Source organism: Papilio polytes, unplaced genomic scaffold (genome assembly GCF_000836215.1).
Source record: "Papilio polytes unplaced genomic scaffold, Ppol_1.0 DF822289.1, whole genome shotgun sequence".
NCBI lineage: Eukaryota > Metazoa > Arthropoda > Insecta > Lepidoptera > Papilionidae > Papilio > Papilio polytes.
In genome coordinates, this window is record NW_013526915.1 from 597,717 (window position 1) to 612,044 (window position 14,328).

The 14,328-nt window shown below is 32.3% G+C and overlaps 2 protein-coding genes across 3 annotated transcripts in view; both read left to right on the forward strand.

The window, feature by feature from the left end:
- LOC106106266 (glutathione S-transferase D7-like) overlaps positions 1–5,060 on the forward strand; it is a 144,773-nt gene extending 139,713 nt beyond the window's left edge. The window contains exons 1-6 of one of the 2 annotated variants that reach the window (XM_013286817.1): positions 1,374–1,455; positions 1,952–2,132; positions 2,852–2,910; positions 3,326–3,464; positions 3,795–3,956; positions 4,828–5,060. In XM_013286817.1, coding sequence (XP_013142271.1) covers positions 1,403–1,455; positions 1,952–2,132; positions 2,852–2,910; positions 3,326–3,464; positions 3,795–3,956; positions 4,828–4,968 — 735 coding nt within the window. In that variant the 5' untranslated portion in view covers positions 1,374–1,402 and the 3' untranslated portion in view covers positions 4,969–5,060. Of the gene's footprint in view, positions 1–1,373; positions 1,456–1,951; positions 2,133–2,851; positions 2,911–3,325; positions 3,465–3,794; positions 3,957–4,827 lie in introns of those variants that run through there. The other variant, XM_013286818.1, reaches the window with a different exon arrangement.
- A 548-nt stretch (positions 5,061–5,608) lies between these two features.
- On the forward strand, positions 5,609–14,283 carry LOC106106263 (angiotensin-converting enzyme-like). The gene is made up of 11 exons (XM_013286813.1): positions 5,609–5,835; positions 6,738–7,148; positions 7,331–7,492; positions 7,579–7,684; positions 7,804–8,139; positions 8,588–8,834; positions 9,461–9,594; positions 10,252–10,489; positions 12,583–12,681; positions 12,984–13,106; positions 13,810–14,283. Exons 1-11 carry the CDS (start codon positions 5,824–5,826, stop codon positions 14,180–14,182), a joined length of 2,241 nt encoding a protein of 746 aa, XP_013142267.1. The 5' UTR covers positions 5,609–5,823; the 3' UTR covers positions 14,183–14,283.
- Positions 14,284–14,328: the final 45 nt, after the last annotated feature.

A 14,328-nucleotide genomic window follows, 5' to 3' on the forward strand; every position in this document is an offset into this window, starting at 1 on the left:
GGGCAACACTAAAAGTAAGAAAGTTAAAATAACTCAAGAAGGACCGGTTGGTGCTGAGAATGAGAGCCGTGAACGTATAAATTCTATCAAAACAGATGTATTCGATGTGAATGCGAAGAAAAATGACGTTGATAAAGATATGGATCAAATGGAAGAGAAACAGCATGATAATGCGAGTAGTGCGTCTACAGTGGAAGTGTTAGACGATAAGTAAATCAAGTGGACAATAATAATGTAATTTTACGACAAATTTGCCATATTTCGGTTAAGTGTTAGCATTAAAGTGAAATTAATTTTTCAGCATTTAAATGTAAACAGTTAAAAGAATATTGTAAATCTATTTAGGCTAAAGTACAAATTTTGAACTTATACTTAATTCAAATTTTATGAATATTGATTTATCATTATATGGAGTAGGATTCTCGTATGTAAAACAATACAAATTGTCATTTTATATGTTTAAATCCTAAATAATTTGTTTTAAGTACAATTTTCTTCGTGCCAATTATTAGTAATTTCTAAGTTAAGAGATTTCTAGTATACATTTTTACTACTTTACATGTAATGGTTGTTTATTCAAGGCTACATATTGTTACCAGCCTGTGTAAAATTATGTATTACGGTTCAGTAATACCGGTCTTTATACAACTTAACACGATGTATAACATTATTTTATTTTGTATATAACATGAAAACACAATGTTCTAAAAACATGTGTTAAATTATAAACATTTTTTCCAAGTACGTGTTTTATTTTATCATCATCTTCACGGGGTCAGGCCACTATTTGACTGATTTATTAAATTATAAAAAAAATACAGACGAATTGAGTACCTCCTTCTTTTGGGAAGTCGGTCAAAAATTGGCGGTTTCCAGTTTAGAAAGAGCCATACTAAATATTAACACCAGTATATTTTGTATGCGTGACATAAATTATCAAATCTCTTCTCTAAAACAGTATAGACTAAAATAAAGAAAATAGAGAAACAAACATGAGAAGAACGAAATTCAATTTAAAAAAATAATTCTCTTAATTTAGAATTCACACTACACTTTAGTGGTAATTTCCTATTTAATTCCACTACTTGAATGGTCACTTTTATCTATTTTTTGCAAATCATCGTACATAATTTCCCTCATGGCTACCATGATCTCCGTCACCGTAACATTATAAGCACAATAGTCCATTATTATGTCAGGGTATAAATGTGTTTGCGGGCATTTGTTTCGTCATTTTGAGATCAGATATTTTAGCATAAAAGACTCAAATTTCTATTTTATTTTGTCTCACGAAGTGCAATTTAATAAACAGCAATAAAGACAGAATTGAAAACTATTTACATTGAAAATCCTAATTGATATTAGATGTAACTGAAAGTCGGAAAGTCCTTGACAGTTTAAAATGAAGTCTCTTTTAGTGCTCCTAGCTATACTTCTAGTTTTTAATATAAATGGGTAAGAATTTCTTTATAAAATTTAGGTGTGGCACTAAGAAAAACATTTAAAAAAGAAAAACGCCTGACAATCGAAAATAAATGAGCACGTTTTTTAACAATAAACAATGTCCGTAACTCTTCAATAGAAAGTTGTTAATGTGTAAAATCGTTCTAATTATTTCTTGAACTACACACACATTTGGAGCCCTGAATGTTCAATTTACCAACGTTTTAGCATAATTAGGAAGTCAACATTAAAAGAATTGTACAATGCTTTGTTTTACGACTTCACATCTAGTTTACGTTTTTGCATGTCCATGGATGAAAGCTTTGTAAGTAACGAATAAACTTAAGAACTATTTTACCGAATACATTAATTCTTTCACTGTCAGATAAAAGAACGAAATCCGATTTTTCCATTACATTTGGTGGGACAGGCCATTAATGACTTAAATATGAAAAATAAACATGAGCACACCGAAAAATTCAAGTTTGGTATATTTTTATGTTTTTAGAAGCGCTGCCGCTCGATCGAAACGCAGTAAGATGCCAAGTCAACCGATAAAAGTGTACTATTATCCAGTATCTCCTCCGTGCCGTTCTGTTCTTCTGACCGCAAGACTTTTAGGACTGAAAGTGGAATTAGTACTGATTAATATCATGGAAGGAGAACAAAAGTCGCCAGAATTTATAAAGGTTAGTTTGACGAATGGTGAACTACGATACCTACATTGCAATGTGTGGTGTTGGGATGAGATTTCTGTTTGTTCCATCACGATCCCTCAGTATAGAAGATGACAAAGGCTGTTGGATTAGTCAATCGTGTGCTGGAAATACTACTTCGTTTAGAGTTTCCTGTAAACGGGGACTCTGAGTTCGAAAGTTGGTATTCAAATAATTCAACAAAACCATCCCATGAAAAATTACTTTTCAAATGATTGTTGCAAGGTGGCCTGTTAGTGGCATTTTCTATTTATTAAATTAGATTTTTACGATAAAAATACAGATTTACAGTCTAACAGTAATGGCAGTTCAGATGAGTCTTAAGTTATGATAATATTTTCATGATGTGATGTGTAATAGAAAATATTTAACTCTCTATCAATAAATGTATTGATTTACTCGTAGATAATTACGTGAACTAGGATAAAATGCATAAGTCTAATGTTTATCTGCAAAGCAAATTATTCACTACAAAAGTTTAGTAATCATCAACATGCCATGCCATGCCATGTCTTTTAAACATATCATTGCTAAAAATTGATGATATAGCATGAGACCATTTAAATTTGATGTTGGTGTTATTGCTTACTGCAGATCTACTTTTTGACCAAATTCCTTTTGCCATAATAATGCTACTGAAGCTGTTTATTTAATGTTAAAAATTAAAATAAAACCCGCATTTTTGTTTTCAGATGAATCCTCAACATACAGTACCTACGATAGATGACAATGGTTTCATATTATGGGAAAGGTGATATTTTTTAACATTCCTTAATACACAAATGACACAAAGAATAATGAACATGAGAGAAACATAAATTCCTTTTAATAATGGGGAATACCACTAATAGACAGTCACACTCTCTGTTTGGAGACTGTATAGTCTATGCTATATTGATTTTACTTTCCAAACGGGCCACTAAGTAATTTTATTAATTAAAATGATTGGATACTAGCTATTCGCGACTTCGTCCCCTTAGAATAAAGAAAAAATAATAAAAATTATAGCCTATGTTACTCACTGATAAATTACCTTTCTAATGGTGATTTTTAAAAACGGCCCAGTAGTTATTACATGAATCGAATACATATAAAAAACCAAATCTTTCCTCTTTATAATATTAGTACAGATATAGATATATACTAACATAAAAGTTACTCTATAGTCGTGCGATAATGGCGTACTTGGTAAACGCATACGGGAAAGACGATGCCTTATACCCAAATGACCCTCAACAACGAGCTATAGTTGATCAACGTTTGTATTTCGACTTCAGTTTTTTGCAAAAGTCTCTGGAATTATATGTAAGTATTTGCTAAAACCTGAAGAATCTATTGTTACAATAAGGTAAGATGGAGACATTATAGCATGCCTCGATAGTATCTTTATTATTCCGTTTGTAAATCTAATCAAATATCTTTGATCTTGATGTTTATGTTATAAATTTGTTGCTATCGAAACAAACTGTTGATTGATTGATATTTTATGAAATTGTAGATATAGATTGCACTTTAAATGTAAATACCAATTCACAGTTTTTAAATTAATCGACTATTTGTACTTCAAACACACATATTTATTCAACTTTAAAATATAAGTGGGATGAAAAAATCATTTCTAGTTATTTTTTCCAGTGGCCTATGGTTAACGGAAAAGAATATAATGAAGAAAAAGGTGAGAAATTGAAAGAAGCAGTTGGCTGGTTGAATTCCATGCTGGAAGGTCGGCAATTCGTCGCCGGAGACAAACTTTCTATAGCAGATATTACCACAGTGGTTACTATGAGTAATTTGGACGTAAGTATTAAAGAAGGGGTACAGGTGATATGAATAACATAAATACATAAAAAATACAAGATCTCATGAAACTCATGAAATCTCTGAACGAAATAAGCCAAATGTTAATTGTTTTTTAAGAGATGTAACGTTTTTCAACACTTGGATCGAAATGGTAATAAGATTGAAGATCTTGTGATAAATTATTCACCTTTATTTAATTTACTATACAACAACAAACATGATTAATCATTCAAGCGCCTAGGACTAATTGTTTGATAATTTTGTATGCTAAATAATTGCTATTATATTTTTTTAGTATTGATAAATATTCAATCATAATGATAATTAACCAGTGTTGTTTATTACTATACATGTTTAAACATCGTATATTTGTAATCATAGTTAAATAGTAAATGAAGATATCAATGACTCACTGAATCATCTAACACTTTCGAATGTTGTACAGTTGAAAGTTTACGATGTGTTTAACATCTCGTAACGAATCTTCGCAAATCTCACAGACACAGACGGAGCAGCAAAGAGAAATTTACTAAATCACTTTTAGACACGTATGAACAGAGTTAACATATGATCCGTCTAAGCCAAAACATAGCCGTAGTTAACTTTCTTATAAATTGAATTTAACTATTGTTTTGTTAGAAAAATTCCACAATAAGTTATTTTTCGAATACAGTAGCAAAGGTCATAAAACATATAGATAAATAACTACATGTATTGCTAAGTCAATGTTAATTAACAGATTTCCATTATTGCATACTATAATAAAAAAGAATAATAGAACCATTTAGTGATCTACAAATGGCCAGTAATCCAAAAAATGTTTTAAATTTAAGATTTGTTATTGGATAATACTTAATTATTTTTTCAGAGTTTTGGCTTCGACTACAGTTCTTACGGTAACATTAAACCCTGGTTTGAAAGAACAGTAAAAGAGTTGGAACCCTACGGATATGTTGAAATCAACAAAAGTTACGCAGACAAACTGGCATCTATGATAAAGAAAGAATAAACTGCATACACGCTTATAACACAATTTCACATGCCTTGTAGATTGCATTAGTAATAAAAGCTTATTGTTACTCTTATCAATGACCTATTAAAGTTCTTTAGGTTTAACGATAGCGTTTCATTTCCTTATGAATTCTCTTTGGAATTTCTGGGCATAATTATTTAAGATTCATGAATTGTTAAAGCAAAAATTTATGTATGTTCTAGTAATAAAAAAAAAGTTTCATCGTCAGATTTCACTGGTTTATATCTTTTAATTTAATTGAACTTTTATATCTTGTGGCATTTGTGTCCTGAAAAATATATTAAAAAAGGTTAAATATAAAGGAGGTGACCCTCTGTAATTTAATAATTAATTTGTGGGTGTGTGTTGCTAACGTGGTAGGATTAGCACCACTACTTACACAAATTGCTCACTCATTTACAGAGATTTTCCAATATCTTCGCATCGAGTAAGATGCTCTTATTTATGAGGTAGACTGTAGTATACAAATTAGCGTATCACTCGCGTATAGGAGGGAACAAAGGGTAGTAATAAACATTGTACGGTATCCGTTCGCACGAGAACGTCCTGTCGCGTTGTATCTGAAACATTTAAAGACACAATGCTACGCCGCGCCGCTCGCCGCGGGTCGGCCATACGTCCCACGTTTTCAAAACATCTCGCCCGTACGATTGTTCCGATTTGAAAAAATCCATCACAAAACGATTAAACAGTGCCTCGATTTCACAAACAATCGACCGTTAGTGCTCAAAGTCTTTCATGTATCAACGCTTGCGGAAGCAACACGTACTTACGATGTTATTTAGATGTGATATTACCAGTGTTGCGTAATTATATGGACTGTTATCAATCATGTATCTCACGGTGAGTATTTGTATGTGAAATTATTTAGATACATCGATATAGTGAAAAGAAAATTGAAGTGTCGTATTCAATTGAAACCGCTACCGCGAACGATTGAACGGAATGACTTTTTCGGAAACAATACGCGTGTGGTATCGTGTAAAGGTATTTTTATTTGCCCTGATAACATTAAAACGACGAATGTTTTTTCCATTCATTTATTTTTGTTTTTTTGTCTGTGCTTGTACATGTCAAAATTTAAATTAATATTAGGCATACCTTACTTAATTTTACTTACATGATTGTAAAAAAAAATTGAAAACACAAATAAACATAATATTACCTACCGTGAAAGGTAGTTTCGAAGTTGTAACCAATACAATGCAACCTTTTGTGTGCATAGATATGGAAGGAACGAGAGAAAAGCCAAATAAACCCGTAATCTCTTCTAATTCGCTTATTCTCCTTCTTACCGTGGTCGTTAAAAAAAGTAATTAGTTTAAACTCTATTAAATCTTTGCTAACCGCAGAATGAGTCAGGCGCAGCCCGCCGTGGTCAGGATGCGATCATTATTTAATAAGTACCTTTGTCCCAGCTTACATTGTCATGATACTAGACTAGTTGTTATATTAGCAGCTGTCGTGTTTCTAGTCACGTACTAAATGTACTAAGGTATCTTGTACCTGTAATAGTGAAGTGAAAACTTCATAGATTTCATCCAATATTGTACACATACTAGTGTACCATTTGGTTTTGTTGAAATTTATGTGGAACAGTCACTCATAAGTTAGACTGGTAAAAATAATTTCAACTCAATGCAACTGATTTCAAAGTTCGTTTTACATTACAAGTAAAAAATTAAGACTTTGTATTAAAATGTCATAAAAAGCTCTACAACTATCAATAATTTACTTGTTTTTAGCAAATTACATGTATAATTGTTACAATGTCGATATCATTTGCCGTGCAATACCCAACAAATCCTACATCAGAGATGTCGGCGGATGAAAAGAATTTGATAAAAGTTAACAAAACATTGGAACAATCTGATGAAAGTGGCCATGAAGTAGACACAGATGGGGAAGAAGTTAAAGACAAGAAATATCTAGTAGATGCTATGAGAACAATTCTAGATCCAAATGCCGTTATCCAGAAAAATGAGGAAGAAGATAATTTTAAATTTCAAATCGATGAATTAGACAAGGAGAATATGACGCTCGATAATTTTATGGAGGAAATGGATAAATTGAGCCTTGACGTTTGTAAAACGTCACAGGAAGCGTTATGGTCATATGTTACAGATATTACTAATGAAAGTAAAAAGAATAAAATGGTAAGTAACTTATTATTATTATTCTTATTTTGGGTGACACACTAGCAGCTAGTTAGCTGATGATTAACTGATTTTAAAAAAGGTTCACAGATTTATTACTAGCAATAACATGTATGCTTTTAAGTAATATTATCATGACTATATAAGTATATATAATGTATATATTGTAACATTTCCATTAGATATTAATAGCCGCAGAAGAAGACGAAATAAAGAAACAATATTGGAACATGCTGAAAAAGAAATATTTGAACGATTGGCAATTACTGAACGACCCGAAATTGAAGAGGAAGCTTCGAATTATCAAAGAGAGGGGGACCAACGTGCAAATGCCGCAAAGCAAAGTACGAATGAATTGTGATTGTATGCAGTCGGTAAATATTATGACGAAACATTTCATTGAATCTTTATGATTTGCTTACTTTTGCAGCAAAGAGAGGAAATAGACACAATGCAACGGATTTGGAGTCGAGTAACAGTATGTGCTTATAACGCAACTAATTGTAATGTAGACGAATCAATACGTTCTATGAGTGGTAGGTTATCGTTTTCACTGTTTTTTAAAAATAACTGTATATTATTTCTATTACTACTACTGTGATTATATTGTATTCACTTTATTTTTTGTCTTTTAAAATGCTTGTACAATTTGCAGATGTTATTGCGGTCTTCAAAAGAAATAATGACACGAAAGAATTATTGTACTATTGGAAAGCCTTCAGAGATGGCACTGGAAAACAAATACGTCCAACTTTTAATGATTATGTTACAAGAATGAATAATGTAGCGCAATCAGAAAACTTCACTGATGCTGGCGATATGTGGAGATATACATTCGAAGATGACCATTTTGAAGAAACGGTTAATAGACTTTGGTCAGAAATTAAACCTTTATACAAATTATTACATACTTATGTGAGGATAAAATTGAAGAAGTATTTCAAATCTGAACTCTCTAAAAAGGAAAAGACGATACCTGCACATGTACTAGGTAAGGATATGTCATTAAGACCTAAATGATTAATTTATAAATGTTTTATTCCTTAAGTAAATAAATAGCCTTATTTAATACCTAAGGAATGCTATACAATACACTCATTCTGCTGTTTACACATTGTATCTATGAGTACAAGTATAAACATAAATATTTTGCTGAAATCCTAGGCGATAATGATGACCTAAAGTTTTTAAGAGATACGCGACCTGACCCATTGTCTAGCGATCATAATGTTTGAACTAGTAATATCAATATTTACTCTTTTTATCTATACTATACAGAAGTTGCAAACTTCTCCTTGACTAAAACTCTAACGTCATAGCTTTAAAAATCTTCGTTACTGTTTATTAGTTTTAAAACTTAGGAAAATTAAGAAAAGTTAGCGCCTGGTGGAAATTTTCAGCAAATTTGTTAAATTAAAAATACTATTTTTTCATTCCAGGCAACTTATGGGCGCAAGAATGGCAAGCGGTGTACAATAAAGTTGCAATCTACCCTGATATTCCAAGACCGACGGCAATAAACAGTAAAATTCTGCAAGCAAAGGATCTTTTTGATGCAGTCGACAGGTTCCATCAGTCCCTTGGTTTTGATAGCGCCCGACAAGCGTATCAAGATATACGAGAAACTGCAACTTCAGCTAACTGTCTACCTTCAAGCCACGACATGTGCGATGGAGTAAATTACAAGTAAATGAGTATTTTATATGTCTTAAATCGTTGTAGATACTTTTAAAGAGAAAAGAAATAAGCTTTCACTTATTAACATTATTAAATACTTTCGATAAAATGCTAATTAATGGTTTTACTCTCATCAAAGACATTAAGGAAACATTTTTATGGTTTCCTATTTGAGGTCAATAGATTCGCGAACTGAATTAAACAGACGCTTGTAAATCTAATTAGGCCAAATGACTGATAAGGAAAATCGCATGACCCTAACAGTTAATCACCAACTACTATACAAATTTGGTCATTATTAAAATAAACGTATTTATTCAGGGTTTATTTCGAACACGTTTTGTACAAGGAGGTTGGAACAATTGCATATTCACTTTTTAATATCCCAGAAGTATTTGCTATAAGGGATGATACCTTTATAGTAATCGCTTAACAGCTTGGACATTTCTGAAAATGAACTATCGCATAACTGTTTTGTCGCACTTTGATTACTATGAGCTTATATGGAGGTGTGGACACAACTCAATTTTTAGTTGAACAATTGAATTGGCTGCGAAACAATCGACAATCGCACAAATGTTGTTCGATAGTTTCGTCAAAAGTGTGTGCTTGCTCTTAATCTAGTTTGTTGTCAGGATAAAATGGTGTGGTGAGAACCTCACGGACGTGAGCGTGGGTCTGTCGCGTGCGGCGAGGTTGCTGGGCCACGTTCAGTACTTCAAACATTACCGTCAGTTGCAGCCACTTTATAGAGATGGACCTAACCCAGGTATATTGCCTTTCAAATTTTATACTGATATTGTACGAAAAAAAGAAAACATTGCTCTGGAGAATACAAAAGCTGAACAGAACCTAGAGATATAGAAGTACTCCCTAACGTGTGGTTTTCTAGTAATTGTAACAAGGGTAGTTGTATTTCGTATTCCTGGTATTTTTTTTACTAATAACAGGAGGAAGTATCAGACTTCTTATTTAACCGATGACGTAATGAAATAAAAACTATAGTATCGACCTTGATTGAGATAAGGAATCATTTGCATTTCCTTGTTAACTGAAGATGTATAAATGAAAGGGAATGGATAACTTATGTTTACGGATGTCTTTGATATTTGAATTTTAAAACATCGTGCATTTATGATCACGGAGCATTATTTATGATTTTCCTCTTTGTCATTTATGTAATTTATTTATATTTTTAAAACATCCAATGTCGCGAATGTGATGATCATCAAAAAAATGTGGGATTTTAAGACTTTTGTCTTTTTTTCCGGGAATTCAGTTATAAAGAACTCAACGTGTAAAGTTGCAAATGCTTGAATCACAAATAAACATCGCAGAAACAATCTTTGTTACATAATCTTACCCATTGTATTAATTACATTTTTTAATTGCAAATTCGCGCGGTTAACGGTCGGTTAACTTACAGCGTTCCATGACGCGATCTCGGACATCGTGGCTGTGCAACTGACGTCACCAGCTCACCTGCACACCTTAAACCTGGCGCAGGTCACCACAGGGCCTCATGCTGAACTCAACCATCTACTCTGGCTGGCTCTAGAGAAACTACCCTTAGTCGCATATGCGTACGTCCTTGATAGATGGCGCTGGGACATATTCGCGAATTCAAGTCTTAAGAACTGGAATCAGCATTGGTGGGACCTCAGGTATTTTAGATTTGTTTTACGCGAACACATTTTACTTGAATAGAAAAAATTAAATTGAATTGACAGTAAGTCTTGTTCTTCGGTCATTAAAGGATAACAAGTCGGTAAATGTCAATTTGCTTCCGTGTTTCTGATTCTTAGTATGCATTTAAAAAACTGCAAGATGTATTTATAAATCACATGGAATATTTACTGGATAGTAACAGTTTACTTAGCGACAACTGTAGTTAACAGTATCGTACAGGGCCGGCTTTACTAACGGTTTGGGTAAGATTTCTCAGCGCAATCGTCATTTAACTAACCGGAGGACTAGCAGGAACATTTGCGAGATATTTGTAACGCCATTGATATAGTTAGTATTATATTTCTGCAGCGCCCCCATCGAGGGTACAATACAAAGTTACATTACGATAAAGTATCGCAAAATTTCGTGATATACCCCTAGAGCACGCGCTCACCTATAACTAAATTATCGTAGAACTGTTCCGTCTCGCTTTGATTCCTATGGTCCTATGTGTAGGTGCACACACTACTCTATGTTTAATTGAACAACTTAATAGTTAAATTGACTGCAAAACAATCGACAATCGCACAATAATTGTGCGAAAGTTTAGTCAAAAGTGTGCGCCAGCTCTTAGTATACGTAACGAACAAAGCAATTGAAAGGAGAATGTATATATTGATTTTGCAATGACAGTTAACTTTATGTTGTAACTAACGGATTATATAAAATTGTCTGGGACATAATTACTGGGTTTTTCAACGATTTCTTTGAAACATCTGTTGTACAGATTGTATGGAGTCACGCAATTATATTGTATTTTTGTAAATATGAGACAGTCATCATAAAAGTATGATAAATGTAGATTCAAATATTACAGGTGATGTGTACACTCAGATTATCTTTCACTTTACATGACTTCACTGTTTGGTATAAAAATAAAAGTGAATATTTCAAATAGTTCTTGGAATACTCTACTATCTGGGTGAAGACAATTTATGAACAAGTTTGTTATCTATCTTACTCAGCTACCGAGCTTAGTGAAAGAAAACTTGATATCATCATTAAAGTTATCTTACCAGTATAAATTCGAAAGTTTGTATGGATGGATGTTTGTTACTAAGGATTTCCAAAACAGCGTGATGGATCTCGATAAACATGTAGACCATAGTCGGGAAGAATACATAGGCTACCTACCTTCTTTAAGGTCAAAGTCGCGGGGAAAAGCTACACTTAATAACGTTCTACACATTTGTAAGGAAATTGCTTTAATATGTCTAAATGGATAATGGTAGTTATACTTAAAAATAATTTGAATATGATTTTTGGTCGAATCACAACTAATAAGCGGTCACAAGTGAACGGAGAAAGACCTAAATATCAACAAAACAGCGAGTAAATAATACATTACAAGGACAAAATCTTAATAAAAGAAAAAATGTAGTTATCGTTTTATCAAACGAGAACAAGCTATTTTTATAATATTTAATAAAACCTCTATAAAAATTAAAAGCTTTTTTATGAATATATATTATCTTTTGTTTTAAACGTATGCAAGTTTGTCTTAACATTGCAAAACATATGCCAAGCGTAACTAAGTTACGAAAGCGTAGTTGTTAAGTAATAAATAGTCCCGTTGCGGTGATTAGCAGTTTTCAAGATGAATGTCATAAAAGATAGATTATTTTTGCAAAAAAATCTTTTTAATTAGTAAACAAGTTGTAGTAGCTAAACAAATGTTAAAGTAATGCATAAACCACCATCCGTATGTAAAAATAATTACAATACATTACTTCTTACTTCGGCCAAACACATCTGTATAAATACAAACGTATAAATCAATACGAAAGGTAAAGGCTGCACAGTTTTCGATGAAATTTAGCATAGAAGTAGAAGATGACTGGAAGTCTGAAAAAACATAGGCTACTCACTTTTATATTTTTTTACTTCACGCGGACGGAGTCGCGGGCGAAAGCTAGTTGTACATAAATATTTACTCCATCTCTGAGAGAATCAATATCTACAAGTGATCTAAGCTCCATTGACAACAATAAATGTCAATGACCTCTTAACTTTTTAAATGTTATTGCAGAGTTAACGAGACGGGGATATCACCACCTGTGCCGAGGAATGAGAGCGACCTGGATCCCGCTGCGAAGTATCATGTTGTTTCCCATGTTCAATATATTACGTAAGAAACATTCAGTAAATGCTAATATGTTTAGTAAATGCTGAAATGTTTTTCAATATAATCTGATTTAGGATTTTGATAATAAAATCGTAAGTTCAGTGATTTATAAATTACAGATCCTCGGATAGTGGCTAAGGAATGACAATTTTGTTTTTTATTTACTAAGACCCATTGAGTATTTTTTAAAATTCAGATTACCATAACCTTTTAAAAAAGGAATTTTACTATGTTCCTTGAGAAAATCAACGACGTCATAAATTAAAGAAACTGTGTTCTACATTATTCGTATATTTATTTCATAGATATCTCGTATCACACGTGTTGGAGTTCCAAATCCTGTCATCACTGTGCAAGAAGGCGAACCACACCGGACCTCTACATAACTGTTCCTTACGCGACGTAAAGGAAGCAGGAAAACTCCTCAGGTATCCTTGCTCACTAATTATTATTCAATTCCACATACGTTTGGGTTGTTAACCGTTGATGTGAAGGCTAGAACATACGAGCACCTTTGTTTTAAATCCATGCTAAAATATACAGGATGTTTTGCCAAAAAGCAACATTAATCTCAAATCCTAACTTATTTGTACTCATTAAGATGAACGACAATTTATGTAATAAAGTTGTGTTTTTTAATTTTCTTTTGGTCAATAAATTGTGTTTTATTTTTTTATTTTATTTATTTAATGGAATCTTTGTATTAGATAACTTTTATGTATTTTTTAATCTATACCATCTAAAGAGGAAACATTTCTATTTTTGTATGTATTTTGTATGTATTTTTGTATGTATAATTACTCAAAAGCTACTGGGGCGATTTCAAATATTCTTTCACCAATGAAAGCTACACTTATAATGTTCGTAAGATACGGGTTTCTTACCACGATTGGATTGTTTTAGCTCCCGATTAGCGTTGTGCCGGTATGTGCCGAAATATAGAGCTAAAACAATCAAATCGTGGTAAGAAACCTGTATCTTACGAACATTATATTTGTAAAAACCACGACAGTTAAAAGTTATATAAAAGCGGTTAATAAGATAGGCTACATTTATTACTATTTTTAATTTTTACAGTGACACAATCGCAAGCAATAGCTAGTGTTTAAAATAATGTTGTTTGTTTTTCAGCAATGGGATGTCGTTAGGAGCTGGCGTAGATTGGAGGACTGTATTAGAAGCTATAACTGGTGAAACAGACCTATCTACTGCCGGTTTGTTACAATATTTCGCTCCACTCAGCCAATATCTGCGCAAAGAAAATGAAAAACTTGCAAACCTTACTGAAGATATGGACAAGAATCCGCCCATAATTATAGGTGCTATAATCATATTTGTGATATTGACAATGATAATAGCTTATTGTGTTAAAAAGAAGGATGCTTATAGAAAAGTTCTCTCATGGTGTGGACTTACTAAGAATGGTTCGTTAGATATAGTTACCAACGAAATGACCCAAACTAAATCTAAAGAAGAGGAAGGAGTGAATGAGGACAATGTTTGAAGTTTAAATATTTATATGTTAAATATTATGAAAATAAAATAGTGATTATAGTAAATGTGAAAATGTGCCACTATGTCGATTAACTGTTAGTATTAAGTGTTATTTATGTGTGGATTTTATCAATATTATTAAGTTATTTGAAATAA

Bases quoted from the DNA above. Each gene is read 5' to 3' on its own strand.
- LOC106106263 (XM_013286813.1), top strand. The intron at 7,149-7,330 runs GTAAGTAACTTA...CATTTCCATTAG, and splicing joins AAAGTAAAAAGAATAAAATG to ATATTAATAGCCGCAGAAGA. The intron at 7,685-7,803 runs GTAGGTTATCGT...TACAATTTGCAG, and splicing joins ATCAATACGTTCTATGAGTG to ATGTTATTGCGGTCTTCAAA.